At 39.0% G+C, this 26,570-nt stretch overlaps 1 protein-coding gene across 1 annotated transcript in view; it reads left to right on the top strand.

Moving 5' to 3' along the window:
• The first annotated feature begins 117 nt into the window (after positions 1 to 117).
• The window catches only part of mcm8 (minichromosome maintenance 8 homologous recombination repair factor), a 33,949-nt gene continuing 7,496 nt past the window's right edge, over positions 118 to 26,570 (top strand). Inside the window, exons 1-15 of the mRNA XM_060831820.1 lie at positions 118 to 473; positions 6,194 to 6,286; positions 9,944 to 10,026; positions 10,737 to 10,886; positions 11,165 to 11,262; positions 12,817 to 13,015; positions 13,104 to 13,189; positions 15,806 to 15,957; positions 16,728 to 16,926; positions 17,007 to 17,037; positions 17,173 to 17,317; positions 19,009 to 19,146; positions 21,974 to 22,169; positions 22,672 to 22,891; positions 25,699 to 25,908. Coding sequence (XP_060687803.1) covers positions 350 to 473; positions 6,194 to 6,286; positions 9,944 to 10,026; positions 10,737 to 10,886; positions 11,165 to 11,262; positions 12,817 to 13,015; positions 13,104 to 13,189; positions 15,806 to 15,957; positions 16,728 to 16,926; positions 17,007 to 17,037; positions 17,173 to 17,317; positions 19,009 to 19,146; positions 21,974 to 22,169; positions 22,672 to 22,891; positions 25,699 to 25,908 — 2,124 coding nt within the window. The 5' untranslated portion in view covers positions 118 to 349. The remainder of the gene's footprint in view (positions 474 to 6,193; positions 6,287 to 9,943; positions 10,027 to 10,736; positions 10,887 to 11,164; positions 11,263 to 12,816; positions 13,016 to 13,103; positions 13,190 to 15,805; positions 15,958 to 16,727; positions 16,927 to 17,006; positions 17,038 to 17,172; positions 17,318 to 19,008; positions 19,147 to 21,973; positions 22,170 to 22,671; positions 22,892 to 25,698; positions 25,909 to 26,570) is intronic.

Consider the following 26,570-nt stretch of genomic DNA (forward strand, 5'->3'; position numbering starts at 1 on the left):
GCGCTACGCAGGCCACGCCCTATTACGCACGAACGTTTAGCTCCCCGCCCATGCGCATTTCTGATCTCCGCCCCTTGTTCTAGCGCACGCGCGTTAGTGGTTCCTGACTTCCCACTCTCCGCCGGGACGCGGGAACGGGGAGCTTTCAAACGGTTTGGCGGTTGTGTACTGGCCGAACGGTTACTGCCTTGAAACACAATGTCTGACAATAGGTTGCAGAGTGGGGAAAGGCTACCTGTAGTTTGATTGGAAGAGCTGTGGCCGTGAGAGTAGTACCTTCGGGAGTAGGTACAGCCTTCCCTCGCCCCCCGCCCCCCCCTCCCCTTTCCCTCTTGGGCTATCGGCCGCAATGTGCTCCGACTGGAGAGGTGCCCGGAGCTGGAGAGGGCCCAGAGGGGGTCCGGCAGGCGGATGGAGGGGCAGACCCTGGAGAGGGAGAGGAAACTGGGACAAGACCAGAAGAGGTGCAGGAAGTAAGTCCAGTGAATGTGACCTTGGGAGTCCACGTACCAATTCCTCAAGTGGTTCAACACTGACGTTTTGGCCCAACTTGCTCTGGGTGCTTATCCATCTCCTCAGGTGCTGCTTCCCCAGCCTTTAGAAATCACTGGTGTCTCTCCATGCCCAGAGCTAGTCTAATCATTGACCTTGCAAGCTACCTATCCTATCCTATCCTATGTATTTCTATCCTATCTTACAATTCTAGCATTCCCAAATTGAGTACACTTATCTTTCTAACATTATCCTGGTTGATTTCTTCCCCCCCCCCCCCCCCCCCCCAACAGGTTTCTGTGCTTCTGATTTTAATGTCCCTGACTAACATCATGTCTTCTTAAAATCCCTACAGCGTAGAAGCAGGCCATTCTGCCTATCAGGTCCAACCAACCGTTTGAAGAGCATCCCACCCAGACCCACTCCTTCTGTCTGCCTGTAAATTTTAATTTCGCGTCCCTAATTCATGAAGCCTGCATATCTATGGAGACCTCAGGGCACTTTTGATGAACAGTCACCTGACTCAATGTTAACCCTGCTTTCTTCCCATAGCTGCTGCTAGACCTCCTGGGTTTTGCCAACAATTTATTTTATTTTTCATGTCTTCACTTTATCTGTGTTTTATTGTTAGTACTTTTTATTTCAAGTTTTGACACTGTCTTTCAATTCACTGTGCAACATTGCATCTCCACAATTGCATTTTCTGATAATTTGCAGATAATGTAAACATATCACTTTTGGTGATAGCTTCCAAAACTATTTGTCCAGCTTCTTAATATTTTTTATCTACATTTTCTGATATCTCTACTGTCTTGCCAGGCTAATTATCAGATATAATTCTTATTCCTTCAGCTTAAAAACTGGAAGGACCAAAGACCTTGTCCTATGTCCCCAGTAAAAACTTACTAATACCTTATCTGAAGTTGAACTAATCCAAATGTATTCAACCTTACCACATGGGAATAATTGGAGATATAACACCTGTTAAGCAAGAGCAAAACTTTACAGTGGGGAAAAAATGGGAAAGCTGTGATAGGATAGAAGGCAGGGATGATTGACAATTTATAGCAATGCAAGAGGAGTGCTCGTAAAACAAAAAATCGAAAAATGAATTGGAACAACTGAACATAGTGTAAAATGGCAGATGTCAACGTGTCACTTTAAAATTACTTTTAGTGCAGTTCTAAAGTTGCATTGAGGAACAGTTTATTTTTCAGACTGCAAGGTAATATATAGTACTTGGTCCTGTTCTTTGCACTTTGTCTGGTGTCTCTCTGGGCAAAAAGTATGACTGAGACCCTGGAAGGAACTCCAGCCACTGGACAAAGGAAATTGAGGAGGTTACTTGCAATGATTTTTCCTCTGGCAGACTACCTTCAATCTAAAACAAAGTCTTCCAAATCATTGAACTCCAATAGGCAGATGACATGTGTGTATCTATGTTGATGCGTGCGCATGTTTGTGTGGTTTGCTCAGAACCTAAACCCCAGGTAATCGTTGACTTGTTCTGTGCAACCGACAAGGATATAGACTTTTCATAAAAAGTACTAACAATAAAAGATCACAGATAAAATGACTGCTGAACATGATGGATAGCAGTGAGTTGATGGGTGCGTAGGTTAAGTTACTGTATTTTACATTAGGATTAAATCTTGGCACAATGTCGTGAGCCAAAGGGCCTGTTTTGTGCTGTACTGTTCTATGTTCTATAAAGTGAAAATTAAAGACTTCTTCCAAACAACACTCACTATACTATAACTCGCCCTTCACTCTCCCTTGTTAAGATCAGTGATGAGACCCTGGAAAATGTAGATCATTTTCCATATTTTTGAGTTGCCTGTCAATGATTACAGGCATAGACCACACAATTCATCATTGCTTCCAGTGTGCAAGCTCATGTTTTTACCAGGATCTCAAACCCAAGGCTCTAAATCCAGTGACAAGAAAGTTGATCCAACAGCAGCAATCTCTCCTAAACCAACATGCACTGCTTGGAGGTGCCTGAAGCAGTTCTTCCACTCAGCAATTGCTCACAGCCAGAAATCCACTCCAGGACAGGAAGAATGTTTTGTGCATGTCCTCAAAGCATCACTGAAAGTAAAACATCTTTGCTGATTAACGAGAGTCTGTGGAGGTGTTCAGGAAGGCATAAACCTTGAAGGCTTTTGGGAAAATTTGAGATTGGAGAAATCACACAAACCTCTGCACAGCTCATCTTCCCCATCATCCAAGTATCACTTAACCTACTTTTGACAGCTCATGCATTGGCCTTTTCAGCCATCTCAGAAACTGTAGATCAAGAGCAGAAACAAGTCACCCTTCACCCTGAGGAATTGCCTCAGGAGAGAAAAGGCGACCATAAGTTGTTACATTCTCTACAGACAATTGGTGACATTTTGCAGTTTTGTTTTTGATTGTAACAGTGACTTGCTTAATTACACCTTTCTTAATAAAATATCAATCTAGGACAAGTGATCTCTTCCTCTGGTGGTGTTTGATTCTGTTGGCATACGTGTCTTTGACCCAAACTCTGATAAATTCTGCACTATTTTGTTGCAATTATCCTGACAATTCTGTGGTTATTCAGCACTATGTCTTACAGCACTTTAAGTCCATCAAGCAAAATTATTTTTACTTCTTTTACTTATCATTTATGGGCAAATGTATTTCATTTTAAAAGGTAAGCATGGAAACGTTCATGATATTTAGAAAACATATAGATCCAATTATATTTTAAGTTACACTGACTTTTGTTTCATCCCCCTCTGCCCATCCAGACAAAGAACATTTGTCAGAGAGTGGAGGCGTGAGTTGCATTTGAACTCTACAGTGCCAGTTCTCAAAAATTATTCTGAGAGATGTAGGAGCAGAAGTTGGCCATTCAGCTCCTTGAGCCTGCTCTGCCATTCTAGATGGTGGCTGATCATTTGCCTAAATCCTGTATTCCTTGGTGTTATTATTGACTAGAAATATATCAGTCTTTGTTTTGAACATGGAGTCGTAGAGATATCCAGCATGGAAACAGACCCTCTGGTCCAACCCATCCATGCTGACCAGGTATCCTAAATTAACTTAGTCCCATTTGGCCCATATCACTCTTAAGTCCTCCCTGTTCCTATACCCATCCAGATGCCTTTTAAATGTTGTAATCAGCCCAGCTTACACCATTTTCTCTGGCAGCTCATTTCATACACACACCACCTTCTGCATGAAAACTTCCCTTAGGTCCCTTTTATTATCTTTCCTCTCTCACCTTAAACCTGTGCCCTCTAGTTTTGGACTCTTTTCACCTCGGGGAAAGCACTTTGTTATTTACCCTGTCCATGCCCCTCATGATTTTGTAAACCTTTGTAAGGCCACCTTTCTGCCTCCGACGCTGCAGGGAATATAGCCCCAGCTTATTCAGCTTCTCCTATAGCACAAACCTTTTTCTGAACCGTTCCAAGTTTCACAACATCTTTCCTATAGTCTGGAGACCAGAATTGAATGCAGTACTCCAAAAGTGGCCTAATCAGTGTCCTGTATAACTGTAACATAACCTCCCAACTCTATGCTCAATGCACTGACCAATAAAAGTAAGCATACCAAACGCTGCTTTCACTATCCTGTCTACCTGCGACTTCACTTTCAAGCGATTTCAATATGAATCTGTACTCCAAGGTCTTTGTTCAGCAATACAGTCCAGGCACTTACCATTAAATGTATAAATCCTGCTGTAATTTGCTTTTCCAAAATACAGCACATCACGTTTATCTAAATTAAGCTCATTCTGGCAATCCTCGGCCCATCTGATCGAGATACCATTACAGCCTGAGGTAGCCTTCTTGGCTTTCCACTGCACCACCAATTTTGGTGTTATCTGTAAATTTATTAGCCATACCTCCTATGTTCACATCCAAATCACTTGACTAAAAGCAGTTGGATCAGTACTGATCGGTGGCGCACTGCTTGTCACAGGCCTCAAATCTGAAAAGCAACCCTCTGCTGCCACCACCCTTTGTCTTCTACCTTTGAGCCAGATCTGTATCCAAATGACAAGTTCTCCCTGCATTCCATGTGATCTAACCTTGCTGACCAGTCTACCATATGTTACTTACTGAATGACTTACTGAAGTCCATATCAATCATGACCACTGCTCTGCCTTCAATCTTTGTTGTTCCTTATCCTAACAACTCAAGTTAATGAGACACAAAGCCATGCTGACTATTCCTAATCAGTCCATGCCTTTCCAAATACATGTCAATTCTATCCCTCAGGATCCCCTCCAACAACCTGTCCACCACTGATCTCTAGCTCACCGGCCTATAGTTTTCTAGCTTTTTCTTAGCATTTTTTAAAATAATGGCATCACATTAGCCAACCTCAGGTCTTCCATCATCTCACCTGTGGCTATTGATGATATAAATATCTCTGCAGGGGGCTGTGTTATCACTTTCCTGTTTTCCCACAGAGTTCTGGGGTAAACCTGATCAGGTCCTGGAGATTTATCCATGTTGATGTGGGATAGTAAACTGTTTTACATATCCAGCTTCAACCAGGATTTCTGCAAAACTGAACTTAAAACAAAGGCTTTCTTCAAGCAATGCGCTTTACCCCTCACCTGTAAAAAGAAACACAAGTTTAGAACCTTATAATTGAATTCTAGCACTGAACTGTTTATTCACTCATGAACTCTGAAAACTGAACCAAAACTGTTATATTTGAGGAATCATCTCTCCCATACGGATTTGAGAAATCGCCATGGGTGTGAAAATGTACAACAGTGTTTCGTGATTCAACTTCCACAGCACTTTACGGTGAAGAATTCTAAAGATTCATCACCCACTGAGTGAAAAGGTTCCCCATTTCATTCCGAAATGGCTTGTATTTTATTCTGAGGTTGTGTCCCATGGTTTTAGACCGTTCAGCCAAAGAAAACAACTATTCAACATTCTATTGTTTTAAAAATGTACATTTCTGTGTTATCACCTCCAATTCTAAAACTCAGAATGTTGGCTCAGCCTCCTTATAGAATTGTTGCAAATGCCCAGGAATCAATCTGGTGATCTCCACTGTCATCCCTCTGTGGCAGGTATGTAGTCTGGTGCGAGTACCAGAACTGTATGTAATACTGTAAGTGTTGTCTCAATGGTGTTCCATGTAATACCTTTGCTACCTTGATACTACTGCAACAAACTGCCTTAGCCCTTATCTCAGAAGATTTTCTTTTGATTTCTCAATGTGGCCTTTCTAAATTAGATTGCTAAAAGTAGCAATTAGTTTTGTGCATTCCCACTTGGACATCAATACAGACTTTTCAAGAGCATGTCAGAGCCCAAAAAGACTTTAGTTCTCTTAGTCTGGATAGACTTTGAGATCAGGAAAATCCATGTCAAACAAGATTCAAACTGGTTTAATTGACTTGGGTCACATTCACTTGCTCTTACCAGTAAAATAAACTTTCATTTGCTATTGGGTAAAAGTTATTTGGACTGAAATTACCTTTGTGTAAGAAATTTTAAGCTCATTTGTAGCTTTCAAATATTCCTGAACTTTCTTCTGATAGAGTTGTATTGTCAATTTTAAAATTGCTACTGATGTTATTAGTATTTAAAAGCTGTAATTTGCCACAGGAATTGCAGATTAAATGGTTGCGAAGTGTGAACGAGCTATTTGAATTACTCGGCAATTCTGACTATTGATTGACACATTTTGTTCTAGCTTTTCAACAGATAACACCTCATCCACGCCTAATTCAAGGAACCTTGGATCAGTTTATACCATATAAAGGATGGAAGCTTTACTTTTCAGAAGGTGAGCCTTCCCTTTCAAACTACTTGTTTTGGAAATAACTTCAATTAAAGTATATGTTTATGTAAAAGTTGAATTTTCCAAACAAACGTTTCAGGCTAAAAATCAGGAGGTTGACCTTTACACTGACTTTGAAAGGTATGGTCTCCTAACATGAGGAGGTATGTAGTTGCGTTAGAGGCAGTTCAGAGAAGATTCAGTAGTTTGATTCCAGAGATGAGGGGGTTTGTCTTCTGAAGCAAGACTGAGAGTTTTGGCTTAGATTCTTTGAAGTTTATAAGAATGAGAGTGGATCTGATTGTAGTAAATAAGATGCTAATGGGAATTGACAAACTAGATGTCACGAGGGCTATTTCCCCCTGTGGAGCAATCTTGAATGCAAGATCACAGTTTTAGGATATTGAGTAGCAGATTTGCAATAGTGATGAGGACAAATTCCTACTTTCAAAGAGTCATGAATCAGTAGAATTCACTACCGCAGTGTGTGTGGTGGATGCTAGTAAATGAAGTATATTTACAGAGTAGATGGATTTTTAGTCAGTATTGGATTGTAGGGTTGTGGGGAGCAGACAGGAAAATGGATTTGAGGCCAAGCTGAAATCAACCTTGATCATATTAAATGGTGTAGCAGACTTGAGGGGATGAATTGCCTACTCCTGTTCCTTGTTCTTATCATGCATGGTTGATTTGACCCCAGATGAAATCCAAAACTGACCATTGCAATCAAATGTAAAAACACAATAACGTGAATTAGAAGCAGGTATATGCTACTTGGCTCCTTGAGCCAGCCCAGCCATCAAATGAGATCAAGGCTGATTGAATTGTAACCTCGACCCCACATTTTTGTCTCTCCTTTGATAACCTTTAACTGCTTGCTTATCAAGAAACTGTCCAACTCGCCCATAAAAATATTCAAAGATTCTGCCTGCACTATATTTTGAGGAAGACAATTCCAAAGAATCGCACCCTTCTGCGTGAAAGAGTTTCTCCTCACCTACTATTTAAATGAATCACCCTGATTTTGAAATGGTGAACCCCAGTTCTACTTTCTCCCACAACAGGGCATCATTCCCGCATCTTTCAGAATCTGACATGTTTCAATCAAGACACCTATTCTTCAAAACAGCAAGGATTTAATGCTAGCCTGTCTAATCCTGCTTCAGTGATCATACTGTACATATCAGGTGTTAGTCCAGTAAACTTAACTGAACTGCTTCTAACACCCTCATGTCCTTCCGTAAATAAGGGGATTAATACTGTACACCATCTTCCAGATGTGGTCTCACCAATGCCCTGTAAAATGCAAATTTAACCCCATGAGCTTTGATTTCAATTTCCCTTCAAATAAACAATAGCATTCTATTAGCTATCCTAAATACTTGCTATACCTGTATAATAAACATTTTACGATCCATGCATCAATGCAGCAGGATCCCACTGCATCTCAGAGTTGTGCAGACTCTCATCCGTTTAGATAATAGAATTTTTTCAATTCTTTTGTTCAAATGGACAATGTCATATTCTCCCACATTATGCTCAATTTACCAGATCTTTATCTAATTTCAACTGTTTCCATCCCTTTGTGGCCTCCTTTTGCTGTCTTCCTAACTTATTTTCTGACCTATTTTTGTATCTTCAATTTCAATCACATAATTTTCAGAAATGTAAAAGCTAATCCTTTGACTGATCCTTGTGACACAATATTTGTTCCATCTTGCCGATTAGAAAATGACCCATTTATACCTACTGTTTGTTTTCTATCAGCTAACCAATCCTCTTTCCAACCTATTAAGTCACCCCCTACACCATAAACTCTTATTTGAAGAATGACCATTAATGTATCGTGTCAAATGCTGGACAAGTTTAAAGCATGCGAAAGAACTGTTAATATTTGAACAGAATTAATCACCAGGCAATGAGCATCTCCACCTATTAATGCAACTTGCTCTAAAAAATTGTCTAAACAAAATATGTGACCTTGTTTGATCCAAATCACTGGGAAATTTGAACAATCACTAATGCTAAGTATAGTGGTCCTCCACACCCCCCCTGCCCCCACTGTACCCTCAGGGGATAAGTTCTAAGATCTACCACAGAAGCCAGAAACTGCAGATAGGTGCGAACCCATTCATTTAAATGGGAAACGTACTTTCCTGGCAGCCTCCTGGTTCTGGAACATTCCCTAGAATATGTTTGGGCTGCGGTGACCCATGAGTAACTGAAACTGCACAAACCTGACCTGTGAATATGGGGGGTGGGGGCGTCCTGTGTAACAATTCAGGATAATTTGGATGATCGAGGAGCTCTGGGAAAATGAAAATCATATTCAGGTTTAATATAAAATGCTGTAGCGCCTGACCAAATGAAGTACCTGATGCAAATGAAGGTGATTGTCAGAAATCAATCATTGAAGTCTCAGGATGTGGGTGGAATGGTATCATAATGTGAGCAAACTTTGACAACTCTTTCAATGACCTTCCGTCTTTCGTATGTTTGGGAATGTGGACTGTTTACTGATGGTCAGTTTCATTGGCAAGATCAGCAATAACAATATATTCGGCTGCCTTAGAGCAGAGCATGAGCTTTCCAGGTATAAATGACGCAAATACTAGGCTATGACTACAATAAGTGAAAAATTAACCACCTTCACTTGACTTCAAGTGACACTTCTAACTATCCAGTATCATAGGGCAGAAGCCATCGTTTACCAACTAATCATTTCAAAACTGTGACTGAATGAGTGGGATAGGTGCAGGTTAATTGTACAATATAGGTAACAATTGCAAAAATGGTATCTCTAATATCAATCTCTAATACCTCCTTTCAAAGGTATCCTCACAAGAGGTTTTAGGTCATAACATCATTTTGCAATCTGTATTTGGAAAATTGGGATGACGGAATCAAGAAATAAAATGCTGTGCAAGTGGAAATTTATGAAAACAGCATGTAATCTTGAAATAATTCAGAACTTAACTGCTTAACATTATCAGATGGAACCATAATGTTCTTGTGATTTTAAACAGATTAAAAATTCCTTCCTTTTGTTTGTGAAAGAATTTTTGTGATTCCTTATAAAGTTGGTATGTAGTTCTTTCTTATTTGGGAATGTAAAGCGTTTGAAGTGATAAAAGCTAAGGTGCAAATATTCTAGGTGTACCTGAAGTCAGATATTTTGTTTGATGGCTAGAGCCTCCCTGCAAATTACTTTTAAAGTCAGATAATTGGTTTCTTTCTCGCATTTTAAGAGTGCAGATGCATTTGTGACTTTGTCCCTGTCGAGTTTGGTCTGATTGCATATATGTGACAGAGCATTACAAATAGAATAATGATCATAGTCCATATATTTGTAAAGTGAATTGATTTGTTTATAGGCTTGTACTATTATCTTCTCATCTTCACTGTGGGAAATTATAGAATAGCTTTGAATGATTTAGGCTATTTCTAACATCTGCTTTAGAGTACCTTAGAAGGTAGCTCCGAGTCCCATCTCGAGATTTGAATAGTAGACAGACTGGTTCATTTCCATGAACTGAATTCCTGAAGACAGAAATGCTCAACTTTCAGTAATCATAGCAGTTTTATTTGTGCTTGGACCAACTGTGTGTTAAAATACTAAGGGATTTGGAAAAAAAATTGATCCTCTGACATTTTCTTTTAAAGCCTATGTTGGGAGCTCCCCTTTTGTACAGAAGATTAGTGCATTTGAAAAATTTTTCACAAATCATATTGATTTGTATGACAAGGTAAGAATCCTGGTGCTGTGTTTTTGCTAATTTCAATATTTACTGTTTGTGAAGTGCCTTTCTTAACTATGATGGTCAATTCCTTTGGCAATGACAGTATGCTCCAGAATTTGAGCCATCCAAGCCAAGAGTGACAAGTGCAGGTAACATCAATGCCACAAATACTGAATTACCATCACCTGCAATGGTGGAAAGGTGAACCATCTTTACCTGACTTTACATGGCACTTGTAAATACCTGGCATCATAGGGCAGGGGCCATCATTGCCCTAAAATTATCAAGTTAATCAGTTCAAATCTACGACTGTATGAGAATCAGTTTGGTTAACTAGTGGAGGCTGGTGCTAAGGAAATAACATTTATAAGGTGTTACTATTTATTGTGAACAAAGTTTTTTCTACGATGTGTTAATTTTAATTAATGAATTAAAGGTGAGCATTTGGTAGAATTAAGAATTCAACTTGACTTTTGCCATACTGTTTAAATGTTTAGCAGTAGAAGAACAGATTAACTTCACTACTTTGTATCTTGAAATGTATAACAATGCTGCAAGTCAGCATAGTTTCATCAATGACATGCAGCACTCTTTGATACTATGGACATATTAAGAAAAAGAAAATCAGTTATCTTGATGCTAGTTGTTACACAAATAGCAATGAAAAAAAAAGGACGTGCAATTAAATTGAAAATGTAAAATATTTCTCCCCAAAGGATGAAATAGAAAGAAAAGGAAGTATCCTGATTGACTTTAAAGAGCTTGTAAATGATGAAGAGTTGAAAGCTCTGATGCCAAATTTAGCCACTGAATTGAGGGAAATGCCAGAAAAACTGTTGGATTGCTTGGGATTGGCAGTTCATCAGGTTAAGTATTACATGACCCTTTTCTATGTAAATATACATCTAAGGCAACACTTGTACACTTTAATATTGTAAAAATAAATTCATTTTGTATTGCTTCACTTACTTGGAAAAAATGTAAAAAGTTGTATTTCTTTCTTCATTATTTATCTTGCAGCAGTATGAACTGCTTTCCACTATTGCAAAGTACCATCTTGAAAACAAAGTATTATTACACAGTTTTATTGTAAGTGAATTGAACTTTAGGCTTAATTTATGTTAATTATATTGCACACATTTAGGTAATAACTAGAGACCTTGAAAAACAGGCAGCTCAGTTGGAGCAAGGACTACCGAATGAAGATGTTCCAATTGTAAATGTCCCTTTCATTCACGCAAGGTAAGTTTAAAAAAAACGTTTTTTGGCTATTTGGGAATATTTTCCGAAACAGAATTTCCGAACCATCTGAGTGCCTATTTGTCTGTTAAGATAATTTTTCCTGGCATCGGACATTCATTTGACTCTCAACAAATATTAATGCAGGTACGCAATCCGAAATCAAGCTGTCTTAAAAGCAGACATTTTTTGTGGATATTGCTTGACATTTACAACATTTATTTAATTTACCTGGTTTATTTTTGGACAGTGGGAACAGAGTGTACGCTCAATAAGATGTACTGTAACATTACACCAAGAGTCTTCACAAGATGGACTACAGCAGTTCAGGAATGTGGTTCACAACTACCTCCTGAGCAACTGGGGATGGGCAATAAATGTAACTTTTCATGATCTTTAAAACAAATAGTATGTCATCTTATCAAATAACTTGCACGTTAAGTACTGGTATTCAGCATCTTACCTGCACTGTGCATTTTATATCTAACCTTTTATGGACTGATTGATGTGACCTTTCACTGACAATGCATGATTTAAATTCAGGCCTAATTGTGAATTTGCACAATGTTTATTTTCATTGGGTAGTTTAAAATCTGGGAAAATCTGAAATCCATCACAGATTTCCTCTTGTTGGTGCTCGATCCCAGACATTGACAGTGCTTTATCCATTCCACCATGTTATTGTGCATTAAAAACATTTTTGTTCTGGAAATGTTTTGTTGGTTGTTGTGCAGTTTGCTTTGTCATATGCACAAGTGATGGAAGTGTCAGTAGATTCTAAGAAATTGTGGCTTTCTTTGGTCTTTTTATTGCGACTCTCCCTGCAGTGCTCCAGATTTTAGAAGTTTTGTCGTTTTCTTTTCAAGAATTCCGACTAAGCTAGAATTTGCCATGAACCTGAGGTGGCACAGTGACTCAGTAGTTAGCACTGCTGCCTCACAGCGCCCAGGGATGCACGTTTGATTCCAGCCTCAGGTGACTGTCTGTGTGGAGTTTGCACTTTCTCCCCGTGTCTGTGTGGATTTCCTCCCACAATCCAAAGATGTGCAAGTTTGGTAAATTGGCCATGCTAAATTGTCCATAGTGTTTGTGGATGTGTAGGTTAGGTATAATTATTAGCGGTAAATATAGGATAACAGGGGAGGGGAATGGGCCTGCGTGGGTTACTCTTTGGAGGGTCGGTATGGATTTGTTGGGCCAAAGGGCCTGTTTCCGCACTGTGGGGATTCTATGATTCTAAGTCTAGAATCATCACATTTGTTCTCTAACTCAAGATTGTAGCTATAGTTATAATTCTGTACTGGTCTGAAGTGCTTCAGTGATGTGTAGATTTAGAGTCTGAAGTTTAGTTCTATATTTAACAGGATGACGTTCTGTATAGGAAGGAGAAAATCATTTCTGTTTTGTAAATACTTTGTAATTTCTTTATTCTTTCATGGGATGTGGGATGTCATTGGTAAGGTCAGTATTTACTGCCAGTCCCCATTTTTTCTTTAAATTTTGTTTACTTGATGAAAATAAATACTCAAATCCCTTGTTATGCATGTAATTTTTTAGAGTTTTTAACTATGAGCCTTTGACATCGTTGAAAAATTTGCGAGCTAACTGCTATGGAAAATATGTTTCCTTGCGTGGGACAGTTGTCCGTGTCAGCAACGTCAAACCTTTCTGCACTAGAATGGCCTTCACTTGTAATACGTGCGGAGATACTCAGAGCCTCCCTCTTCCTGATGGAAAATTCACGCTCCCTACAAAGGTATATTTTTGTGCTGATATGTCTGACAAAAGAAAATTACTTGTGTTCAGAGTTATTTTAGGAAACTAAGTTCAAATTCTTTCTAAAGTGTTCAGCACCAGAATGTCGCAGTCGGTCATTCACTCCGAATAGAAGCTCTCCTTTAACAGTTACTGTGGACTGGCAATCTATCAAGTAAGTGAATCTTTGATTAAAGACACTTTTGTTTCTGTATTTTTAGTTTGTATAAATAAATTATTATTCAATTTGAGTGACCAGAATTTCCTGAATTGGAATTGTGATTCTCTTTAGCACTTTCAGTAGCACGGTATATAACAGTATTTATTTAACACTTACACTCTGCTACTAACTGATGGAGAGGTTGCCAGGCAAGTTCATAGTCCAGAGAAGTAAAATATTTGACACACAAATGAAATCCAACATCCATCTCTGCTTCGTCCATGGTTGTGCACATTAGATACCTATCTTTAGCCAATTCAATTCACACCATGTGATGCAATGAAACTGCTGATTATCTTGATAAAACAAAGGCTCTGGGCCCCAACAACATTCCAATAGTGGTATTGAAGATTTGTGCCTCAGACCTTGTGTCCCTAATCAAACCATTTCAGTTACAACACTGGCATCTACTTGACAATACGGAAAGTTGTTTTCTTATGTCCTGTCCACAAAAGCAGGGCACATTTAATCCAGTCAGTTACTGTATTATCAATCCACCCTTACACCCCAGGGGAATAATGGAAGGTGACTTTGGAAGTGCCATTCAGCAGAAGTAGCCTGCTCACTTTAACTTCTGGTAGGGCCACTCAGTTCCTGACTTATTTACATCCTTGGTCAAAATATGGACAAAAACCCTGAATTCAAGAGGTGAGAGTAACTGCACATGGCATCAAGGATGTACCTGACTGAGTGTGACATTAATGAACCTGAACATAACACCATCAATCAGTAGGAGGCAGGGAAAAATCTTTCACTGATTGGAGTCATATCTAGTTCAGCAAAGAGCTTGTTATTGGAGGTCAATCATCTTAGCCCCAAATCATCATTCTAGGTGTTCCTCAGGGCAGTGACTAAGGCCTGACCATGTTCAGGTACATCATCATTGACTTTGCTTCCATCATAAGGTTAGATGTGAGGATGTTTGCTGATGCGTAGTAGAGTATCTGTACTACTGTCTAGTATCATTTGTGACACCTTAGCTACTGAAACAGACCATGTCCATATATAGAGTCGAGTGTGTTGTACTGGAAAAGCACAGCCAGTTGGGCTGATTCCTGATGAAGGGCTTATGCCCAAAACATTGATTGTCCTGCTCCTTGGATGCTGCCTGACCAATTATGCTTTTCCAGCACCACACTCTCGACTCTAATCTCCAGCATCTGCAGTCTTCACTTTCTCCTCCATGTCCATATGTAGCAAGACCAGGACTACATTCAATCTTGGACTGATGAGTAGCAAGTAATATTCATATCACCCATTTCCCAGGTTATGACTACCTTCAATAAGAGAGAATTTAATCATCTCCTTTTGAGATTCAATGGCATTATCATTGTGACTATCACTTTAAATATCCCAGGATTACTGTTGACCTCTGAACTGACTTGAAACCAAACAAATGCAAGAATAGGCAGGACTGAGAATTCTGTGGAGAGTGACTTGCCTTGTGATTCCTTAAAGCCTGTTCAGCATCCACAAGGCACCTGTCAGGAGCATGATATTCGCCATCTGCGTGGATGGTGCAGCTCCAGCAACACTCGAGGTCAACATCATTTAGGGCAAAGCAAACTGCTTGATTGGCACTCCATCCAGTACTGTGAACTTTCTCTGCCTCTGCACACAACATCAGAAATGTGTACCATCCACAAGATCACTGAAACAACTTCTAAACCTGTGACATCCTTCATCTAGAAAGACAAGGGCCAGGCAAGTGGAAATACCACTGTCTGCAAGCACCACCACCACCACCACCCCCCGTCTCAATCATACAACATCTTGACTTGGAACTTTATCTCTATTCCTTCACTGTTGCTGAGTCAAAAACGTAGAACCCTCTTCTGAACAGCACTGTTGGAATACTTACACCAAGTGGACTGTAGAGGTTTAAAAACGTCTCACCACTATCTTCAATTTGGAAGGATAACAGCTACTGGTGCTGTGAGTGATGCTTGCATCCTTCAGCACATTTCCCAGTCCAGATCAAATACACTTTTCAGATCAGGAAGTGTTAGTTTGTAGAGATAATTAAACTAAGACGAGGAGAGTTTGTTCATTTCTTGGGGGTGGAGGTGAGGGTGTGATGTGACCTCAGTGTTGGGGGAAGGATTGATTGTTTCATAGCAAGAAAGAGGTAGAATGCAAATTTTCCTTCAGATATGAGTATTTTAGAAGACAGCGTTTGCTTTGGAGAATGGGGTGCTGGTGGAATTGAGTATTGCTTTTTTTATTTGACCATGTCATGTAATGGTGTGCTCATATCACCAGCAAGACATTAAGTATGTCGTGACCATGAGCTATTTCTAATAAACGGTAGTTTAATGGCACATGTAGGTTCAAATATTCATCTTCCTACTTAATGATTGTTTCAGTGATGTAAAAAATCAGTGTTGGTACCTATGTCTGGAGCATTGTAGTTTGTAGCAGAGATGCTGTAGAACTGATGGGTGCCCATGAATATATTTGTTTTGAATAAAGTTCAAATTTACTTCTGTGCATAAATAGCTAATTGTTTTAATGTTGAAATAGTTATTCCTCTGTTTGGGTAAAGTAGTGTGTCTACTTTTTTTTTCCCAGATTGCAGGAGCTTGCATCAGATGACAAGAGAGAAGCTGGGAGAATCCCTCGCACTATAGAATGTGAGCTTATCCAGGACTTGGTAGACAGTTGTGTTCCAGGTGATATGGTAACTGTCGTAGGGATTGTAAAAGTGGCAAACAGCAGTGAAGGTATGACCAAAGTTGGCATGAATTACAAACCTGTTTTGTTTGCTGTCCTCGATATTGCCATTAACCACCAAATGCCTGACCACTCTACGTTTGTCCACCACCCCCCTGCCTTGTGTTATATGATCTTGATCTCTTATTTCATCTTGGATATCCATAGAATAAAACATATGGAAATAGTTTAAAGGAATTTAAATTAATGCATTGTGGAGTAAATGTTCTCATCCATGAAAATCTTTTAAATCTATCAAAATTCGGGATTTGTTATTTTTCAGAACTAATTTCTGTTTTTGTAAGAACTGCCAGTTTAATCTTTACCTGGCATTTTTCTAATGATGGTGATTACTTGTGTGTCCTGGAGTAACAATGCTGGTTTACCCAGAGCAAGTAATTTGAGGCATGTGACCTGGAGGCACAGTGAGTGCTAATAGTTTCCTATAGTTATGAAAATGATGTTCAAGATTGAACTGCAGTGGGAGTGACCCTGCCTCAGGGTCAGAAGGCTTGGGTCCAAGACCCACTTTCTCTAGAGTTTAGTTATTAATTGCGTGTCTGAACAGTTGGTTGAAATGATGTGTAAGACCCAATAACTATTGACAGTTTTGAATTAGGCATCCACGAGCAACATCCGTCAGTTACGTATCAGAAAATGGATCATATCAAATTTTTACTGACTGATTAAAGCCCTCAGAATTTAGTAATTCTCTGCATTTTGGCTGTAATGAATTTCTATATTCTATACATTCAGTATTCTGCTCTACTTGACTTTTTAGGGAAGACTAGAAACAAAGATGACAAGTGCATGTTTTTTTTGTACATTGAGGCCAACTCTATCAGTAACAGTAAAGGACGGAGAATTGTGAGTTCTGAAGAGGTACCTGGTGAAACAGCCTCAATGGAATTTACACTTAAAGAGCTTTACGCAATTCAAGAAATTCAAGCTGAAGAGAACCTTTTCAAGTTATTTGTTAAGTATGTTGTTTCTAGATTATTTTATTTTGATGTTTGGTATCATTCTGAAATACAACTACAGAACTTCATTTGTTTTGCAGCTCCTTGTGTCCTGCTATATATGGTCATGAGGTGAGTGTAATGATACAATAAGAAATAGACTTTTTAGTCTGTAAGTGAATAATGATTTTTCTTTTGTGCTCAAACAATTTGCTAACTTTGTCTGTCAAATTAAACTTTCCAACAAAGGATTGTTTTTGTTTGTAGCTCGTCAAAGCAGGATTGGCATTGGCTCTCTTTGGAGGCTGTCAAAAATATGTGGATGATAAAAATCGGATTCCAATCAGAGGTGATCCTCATGTGCTCATAGTTGGTGATCCTGGACTTGGAAAGAGTCAAATGTTGCAGGCAAGTAAAGTTATCATGAACAAAGTTTCCTTCTATAGGGATGATGTAAAGCTTTTAAAAATCCCTATAAATAATTATTTTAGTTTAGAAAATGTATTATCCTCTTAAGATATGGGATGTTAATGAGGAATAGTTGAAGAGTGGCCTCTAATATTTTGTTCAAGTAGCCAAATAATTAGAGCAAGGGAGACATCTGACTGACCATTCAAATGCCTGGGATTGGTATCTACAGCAGGCAGTATCTGAAGCAGAAACCATGGCAGATTTCTTCCAGTCCCCTCCTGTGCCCCATTGTAATATCTTGATCCTTCTCTGCCTCACAGTGCTTATTCTGGCAAATGAGGGAAATCTTGGTGCTTTCTACTCATCAACTTAGTCCAGTTCAACAGTGCAATGTTTCATTTTCCAAGCGAGGCAATTTCCAGCTGAAGCTGATCCTGATATTAGGTGTGATGGGCAAACGAAGGCTGTGTGAACACATCCTTACTCAGTGTTTTTTCTCGTTTGTTATACCTCTGAGTTATTGATCTTTCCTGTGAAATAAAATAATTCCTGCCGTTTGATGCTTTATTTGAATTACTTCCACCACTCAAAAAGAAATAAAGGAAGATACTACATTTGAGTTGGTTAACTGCTCATAATTTGGGAGTAATATGTTGTGGATTAAAAATATTTTATCCTACGGGGTGAAAGACAATTATATTTTCAACAAAGAATCTAATGGATTTTTTGATTGGCATCACATCTACAAGCATTCACACCCTCCACCACAGATGCTCAGTGTAGCAGTGTGTATGATCTACAAGATGAACACAGAAATTCGCTCAAGATGTTTAGACAGCACCTTCCTAACCCTTGACCACTTCATCTAGAAGGACAAGGGCAGCAGATGTATATAGGAACATCACCAACTGCAAGTTTCCCTCCAACCCACTGCTTTTCCTTCATTGTCGCTGGGTCAAAGATCCTGTAATTCCCTCCCTAACAGCATTGTGGTTCTACCTACAGCACATGAGCTGTAACAGCTCAAGAAGGCAGCTCACCACCACCACCTCAAGAACAACTCGGTATGGGTAATAAATGCTGGCCAGCCATTTCCATGTCCTAATATTGAATAGAAAAGAAATTATTTACCAATTTTGTGGATTATCCCCAGTATAAACTGATGGGATTTGTTGGTAACAGGAATATATAAATGTATATTACACATAATTCCTTATCTGAAAATGTGTTGCTGGAAAAGCGCAGCAGGCCAGGCAGCATCCAAGGAACAGGAAATTCAACGTTTCGGGCATAAGCCCTTCTTCAGGAATCCTGAAGAAGGGCTTATGCCTGAAACGTCAAATTTCCTGTTCCTTGGATGCTGCCTGACCTGCTGCGCTTTTCCAGCAACACATTTTCAGCTCTGATCTCCAGCATCTGCAGACCTCACTTTCTCCACATAATTCCTTATACTCATTTCATAAATTGTTCCGTTTTTCGACAGATATTTTCTGTTGGATAAATTTCTCTTTGAAGTAATTATTGCTGGTGATTGTTTTGGAATTGTTGTGTTGTCCATTAATTTAGCATGTTAGTTCAGAGATAACATGCTATAACATTGTAAAAATTATAATCAGTGCTCAGTGGTACTGAATTTTCCAACAAAAAATCTTTTACGCTTAAGTATCCATTTGCAATTTTGTTTTTAGGCAGTGTGTAATGTTGCTCCACGGGGAGTTTATGTCTGTGGTAACACCACCACCAGTTCGGGACTTACTGTAACTTTATCAAAGGACAGTGGATCAGGAGACTTTGCCCTGGAAGCAGGGGCTCTTGTACTTGGCGATCAAGGTAATTAGCACTGAATATATTGGGATGGCAGTAGCTATTTAGCAGTATCCAACCGCAAAGTACAGAACCTAGAGAATATCTAATTTTGGTACTTGGCTAGAAGTGCTTTTGAAATTAATTGTCAAATTTATTCACTTTCATCAATTGGTCAGTGCAAGTGTCTGTTTATTATGTGGCAATTATTGAAAGGTATTGATGCAATGTGCGTGGAGTAGAGGATGAAGATGCAGGCTCAGTAGCAAAACATGTCACATTCTTGATCATCGTTGGTTTGTCACCAAGGGAAAGTGGTTACTATTTACATTCTGAGAAAATTGCAGCACTGGTATGTATATCGCTATAGCAAATGTATTTGTATTTGCAGTGAAAGATTTTAAGTGTGCGTTGAAGTATTGGGTATTAATTTGAATTTATGGCACCTTTTGATTTTAAACCGTTCAAAGTCAGCCTTGCTTACATTTTAGATTAGATTTACAGTGTGGAAACAGGCCCTTCGGCCCAACAAGTCCACACCGACCCGCCGAAGCGAAACCCACCCATACCCCTACATTTACCCCTTACCTAACACTACGGGCAATTTAGCATGGCCAATTCACCTGACCCGCACATCTTTGTGACTGTGGGAGGAAACCGGAGCACCCGGAGGAAACCCACGCTGACACGGGGAGAACGTGCAAACTCCACACAGTCAGTCGCCTGAGTCGGGAATTGAACCCGGGTCTTCAAGCGCTGTGAGGCAGCAGTGCTAACCACTGTGCCACCGTGCCGCCCGAAATTTATTGTAGGTTCTCATAATTGAACTGCTCAAATCAGCCGCTGGTGTTAGATTCTGAGACCTAACACCACCAAGCTATGTACTCTCATTGCATTCATTCTTATTCTTTGACTTTGTTTTTAAATCCAAGGTAAATCTATAATACATTTTTGTAGCTATTTAATTACTTGCAATTTGTGATCAAGTAAATCCTCTATATTGTGGAATATGCATTGAACAAAGTATTTTCTGTTTTTACCATATGATATCAAACTGAATTATAAGTGTAATTGGCCAAGGGATAGGAGGCAGTGTGATGATAGACAAGAGATTGTGGACTGGAGACATGTATGCAGTGCATTGGTCCATTGCTCCTCTTCTTGTAAATAAATTACCTTGACCTGGATGTATACGTTCTTGAAGCTTGTGGATGAAACAAAATTTGACTTAGCAGTAAGTAACAAGTAGGACATTAGCAAGTTCAGAAAGGAATAAACTCGTATAGTAGGCAGTCATAGTCTAGAGTAAAAAGTGAGGTCTGCAGATGCTGGAGATCACAGCTGAAAATGTGTTGCTGGTTAAAGCACAGCAGGTCAGGCAGCATCCAAGGAACAGGAAATTCGACGTTTCGGGCCAGAGCCCTTCATCAGGAATGAAGGGCTAGTCTAGTCATAGTCTAGATACAAGTTAATGTAGTTAAATGCAGACTTTAGGAAGAACAATGTGGAGAGGCATTGTAATCTAAATAGGACTATATTGAAAGGGGTACAAGAACAATGAGTCCTGGTGCTACGTGTTTGCAAATTCATGAAGCTGGTGAGATAAGTTAATGAAGTTTAGAGGAATATGGGACGTGCAGGCAAACAGGATGAATTTAGTTTGGGGAAACTTGGTCGGCATGGCCAAGTTAGACCGAAAAGTCTGTTTCCATGCTGTATAGCTCAGTGACTCAAAAGTGGTTCAGGAACAGTATCGAATACAGAATTGAGAAAGTCAAGCGAAAGTTTTTATTTCAGGTCATGAGTTCAGTCTGCTATCCTTAGAGCAGGGGAGGTCTACTTGGAGGCATGCACAATTCTGAGGGATTTTGATAGAGAAGTACAGAGACATTGCTTCCACTGACCAGTGAGCTAGTAACTAAAGGGCATTAATTTAGAATAACTAGCAAAGAGAAAAGAAATAAGGACAATTTTCTTTCATAATAGCTTCGCTAATCCTGGCCTTAAAGCATCTTTGATTTTAGTTCAGTTCCATTGCTGGCTGTACCATCTGCTGTCAAAGTCTCAGCCTTTGGAAGTCACTTTTTGCCCCTCAGGGTACTTCTTGCCTCCCTTTCTTATTTTAAGATGCACTTTAAAACCTTTAACTTCATGTAGGCTTTTGGTCATCTGTGAGAAAATGAGGACGGAAGATGCTGGAGAGTCAGAGTCAAATGTGGCACGGGAAAAGCACAGCAGCTCAGGCAGCATCTGAGGAGCAGGAGAGTTGATGTTTTGGGCATCATCTGTTAGTCATCCGCCACCATTAAAAGACTAAATCTGGCTCCTGTGAAGCATCTTGGGATGTTGTACTAACATTGAAGTTGTTATGTGAATTGTGGCTGTTCAAACCCTGAATACGTAGAATCAAATTCCATAGGAAATTTGAAAAGGCAATTGGACATGAAGATAACTAATTTGCATCCTTACCCAGAAATATCTGGATGTGGAAATTTCAAATTGAAAAACTTTTTAGCACAGGTGCAAAAGACTGAATGGCTTCTTTGGTGCTGTAAGATTCCATCTCTGCTCACTGTATATGTATAGGCGTGAAAACTTAACTCTTTTTAACCTGAGAAGTTGGTGCTTTTTAATCAGGCTAATGACTGAGCTTGGTAATCAGGTTGGGTTTGATTATTACCCAAATTGTAATTAGATTAAGTGCTTTTTTCAGCATATTCAAAGCAATGACATCAGTATTATTTTGCAGTTGTGGTTTATTCAGAAACTGCTGAAATTACTGATTTGTTTTGGTAGAATTACATTTCTGTTATAATCGTGAAACAATACTTTTTAATTCTCTGATCGGTTTCAGGCATTTGCTGCATTGATGAATTTGATAAAATGGGTAACCAGCACCAAGCCTTACTGGAAGCCATGGAACAACAGAGTATCAGTCTAGCTAAAGCTGGAATTGTTTGCAACTTGCCAGCCAGAACTTCAATTCTTGCAGCTGCTAATCCAGTCGGGGGCCATTATAGTAAAGCTAAAACGGTCTCTGAGAATTTGAAGTAAGTTGTGATTCTATAGTTAACATTATGATTACCTGAAAAGTCAATGCAGAAAATAATGTTAAAACTCCAAAATTTATGGTTTAGTGTTAATTTACTTTCAAAGCTTGGCATTATTTAAAAGCACAATGTGTATTTGTTTCGACAATTTGACCTGCAGTCACTGTGTTATATCAGCTGTACTGTTAGAGGAACACATCACCTGGCGTTTGAAGGAAAGGGAATGTTAAAACTAGTAAATGTGAGTTACTTGATGTAAATCCTAAAAATTAAGAATAAAAGCTACTAAACTATTAGTTCAATATAAAATTGTCAAATCTCTCTGAAGCGCTGCATTATATTTGCTTGCAAATTTACCTATTGGAAATGGTCTTTCTCCGATGTAGTCAGCAATGTATTGCTGATCAGTATGAATTATAGATTGTATAATGAATGTAAAAATACCTTTCGTAACAATAAATATTAGTGTCTGAGGTAGCATTCATTATATTTGCTGTTTCAGAATGGGAAGTGCCTTACTTTCAAGATTTGATTTGGTATTTATTCTGCTTGATACTCCAAATGAAGATCATGACAACCTTCTTTCAGAGCATGTCATGGCTTTGCATGCTGGGAAGAAAACAACCTTGAGCGGTGCCACAGCTTTACGTCAAAGCACACAAGACACTAATATATCAATCCTTGAAATTGCCTCAGATAAACCATTATCAGAAAGATTGAAGGTACAGTAATGTTCAGTAATGGTGACTAGTGAGACAAGAAATGGTATGTTTGATTATATTATTAGTGTATTTCATAATATACAATAGTTATAACAAAGAGAGCATCTTGACAGTGGCTAAGCTTAAAGTATTAATCTCTGACTGTCCAATTGTCCAAATGAGTGATACGGATTCACCACTTGGTTGTGTCAAAGAATTCTTAAATCCCCAAATTCCTCTCAACAAATACAGTGAAAACATCAACATTTACAAGGGGAGGAGAAAGAAAAGGTTACACTTAAACTCTTCTGATGTCTCTGTGCTTCACCAATGCACCAATGGCAGCATTGTAAAATAGCCTGCAACACTTCAAACCGTCCTCATTGGCAAATTCAACAGCTGGTATCAAATATCGAGAGAGCTTAACAGCAACATCGCAGGAGAACAATTGTCAAATTGGACCTCCGTATGATCGAAAAGTTGTGCAAACAGCTTGTCAATTCCATTCTACTGTGTGGATAAAAGACTACTCCATTATACTTTGTTTCATAGCAGGGATGTATTGATAGGCCTCTGACAAATGCAGCTCATCTTTTCCCTCACCTGAAAACTCCCAACCCTGACATGGATTAATCTTAAATGCAAGGCCAAACGATGCTGGGATCTGCACAGCAGCAACTATCTTGCTTGTAATAGATACTCAGAATTGTCACAAACAATCCACCTCACTCTGAGAGTGACAACTGTTTTGCCCAACTTCTCAAACTGGCAGTCACCAAATTTTATCCCGAAGGTTCCTGTTGGATTCCAGAATGTAAATTTCTCCTGAGGAATGCAGAAAGACCCTGATGTGGTACCAGCAATTGAATTCTTGAGTCCCTTGATGAAGGATGCCTCCTGGATGGCAGAAGGCAGCATAGGGGATTGACTTCCTGTACTTGAGCTGAGAAGTATGAAAACTCTTGGGTCGCTTGCAAGTAATCAAACAACAAACACACCAATGACCTAAAATCAGTGCTGCTGCCATTGCTTCAGAACTGCTCATAAACATAAAGGTGGCCATTGGTTGGCAAGAGCAGTCAGCAGTAAAAATAGTCCTGATGTAATCTCTTGACTTCCCTAGAGTGGTCAGTCTTCTCAAGCACTTATGCACCAGAAAAATTCCTGAAGAACAACGGATAACAGGGAAGGAAGAAACTGAAATAGCACATCAGCACAGACACCAATCCAAAATGGTATCCGTTGTCCCATTAGGGAAACTCCTCGACTTTTCACAAAGTTAGTGCCCCATCGCTCTGCTCTCAATAACATATATGTTGCTGGAATACTACCTGATAAACAGACTCAATCCCACTTTGGACAGAGCAATGCTCTCCTAATAAAAAGATTTCTGCATACTCTAAAATTACACCATGCAGGTCTTGACACAAAAAAAACCTGAAGATAGGAAGCACTTTTGTTGACTAATCCTGTGCTTTTGACACTGTATAACATGCAATCACTCTGCTGAAACTCTTTATAAAATAATCTGTTTTGTGAAAACTTACAGCTATTTTATTCATTGTTTAGCAGTCAACAGTTCAGTTTGCACCTTGGAGTTACGCATAGCTAACTCCAGACTACTATAGGAATTGGCCCTCTGTTCAAAATATATGCCAGTGACATCTACTTCACACAATTGTGGCTTGTTGTATGTGCCAACTCTTTGGACCTGATTATAAAACTCTAGAACTCTGAATAATTCAATGAGATAGATCATATCTCTATTATTGTCTGAAAGGTGAGAGATGAGATGTTAATTTTATGTAAACTCAAATTACAAAGTCTCTGTCAATGCAGTGCTTCCATGGTTTTTAAAATTATCTGCTCATTTGCTTGTGAGGGCAAATGTCTTTACTTCGGAGCTGAATGTCCACTGAGCAAAAATGGTCTAATGTGGAAAAGCTGAACAAAAAATGTGTGGGCTATGTTAAAAAATACAAACCTTAGAATTGAGGAATAGTTGTTTGTAGTACATAACTTGACCATGACTGAAAAAATACACATCTTGTCAAAGATTTTCCTCTTGCACTGATCAGGGAAAATTTTAAAGGTGACTGGTACAATCTCCATGGCAACTTCTACCAATCACAGTCCACCTGCCAATCAATCAGTACTTTCCTCATACAGTGTAAGTGTTGTTTTCCCCTTGAATTGGTGTTCTTGCTAATTGTCCTGAAGAGAGCAATATAAAAAAGCTCTGACAAAATCTGTCCTTTTTGAGGAAAACTAGGATAACTCTGGAACAGGTATGAGGTTGGTTAAGAGTTTCCTTTCAGTCTTGGTGTGTGGGTTTAAAACCATCCCGTCATATCCTGATGCTATGGAGTGAGTTACTAAGGGATGAGGGTCCATAGTTTAACAATTTCCCTCAAGGATGAGATAGGAAAAAAATCTCATTGATACTTTGTTAAGAATTCTAAAATCAAGGTGAAGGTAGATAATCAGTAAAAGGATTGTTTGTATTTAACTGTGGCTCACTTCAGCTGGACTGCTTGCTGCCATCATTAAATGTAAGTGAAAATGTTTCTCTTCACAACTCTAACAATGCCGAAGTTGTCAGAAATACACAATTAGAAATGCAAATAATTGAATAGGAACATCTGTAATGTGATTTTAATGTATTACTAGACTTGAGGTGAGAAAAATGTTGATCATGAAGCAAATACCTAGATGCCTTGATAATTTAAAACAATGCTTTCTCTATGATTAGACGAACAAACACACATCAATTGTTTGTGCTCTCCACTGCATATTAATTCTGATCCAAAGTATTTTGTGTTTAAAAGGTTTACCCTGGAGAACACTTTGATCCTATTCCTCATCAGTTACTAAGAAAATATGTAGGTTATGCACGTCGATATGTTTGTCCAAAGTTATCTGCTGAAGCAGCTCAAGTACTCCAAGACTTCTACCTCGAGCTAAGGAGACAAAATCAAGGTCCAGATAGTACACCAATTACTACAAGACAGCTGGAGTCTCTTATAAGACTTACAGAGGTAAGTATGAATGTATAGTTAAAAACACTTGGAGCATTTGCTGAGATATAATTTAAACTTGACTTAAGTGAACATTTATAAAGCCTGTGCCAGAATTGTTTCATATTACTTTTTTTTTGTTTTAAGAACATTGCATGCTAATGGGCATTGTTCAAAGTAGGAATTAGTAACTCACTTGAGTAAATTCAGATATTTTGCACTTCTGACTGGAAGTCTTGCTCAAGGGGAGCACAGTCCTAAAGATCTGTTTTTTTAAAAAAATCATTTCAGCCTTTTGAGTGAAGTTGCCAGCAGGGAGTGAGAGTGTGCTGATTTTATCTGAATAAATTCAATAATCATGCAGCATCCTTTCATCACTCAGGCATCAAATATGTTTGTCATCCTTTATACTGAAAACAAGGTAACTCTTTTCAGGAGAGTGAATGACCTTGATGGTCCAGTTTTTAGTAATCCCGGAAATTGCATTCTGTGGCCAAAAAGGTGGCAAATGATCTGTTCCGTCAAGTCGCTCACAATGTTTTGGGGTTTTCTCTTGCAGCGATCAGAGTTCAGCAACTTGTTGTCCTCTGGCCGAACCTCTGGTGTCAACAATTTAGGCATGATGTTTAAGACTCATATCAAATACACATTGTGAACATTGCTAAGGCAACACATTTCTACCT

This window comes from Hemiscyllium ocellatum, chromosome 10 (assembly GCF_020745735.1).
Source record: "Hemiscyllium ocellatum isolate sHemOce1 chromosome 10, sHemOce1.pat.X.cur, whole genome shotgun sequence".
Lineage (NCBI taxonomy): Eukaryota > Metazoa > Chordata > Chondrichthyes > Orectolobiformes > Hemiscylliidae > Hemiscyllium > Hemiscyllium ocellatum.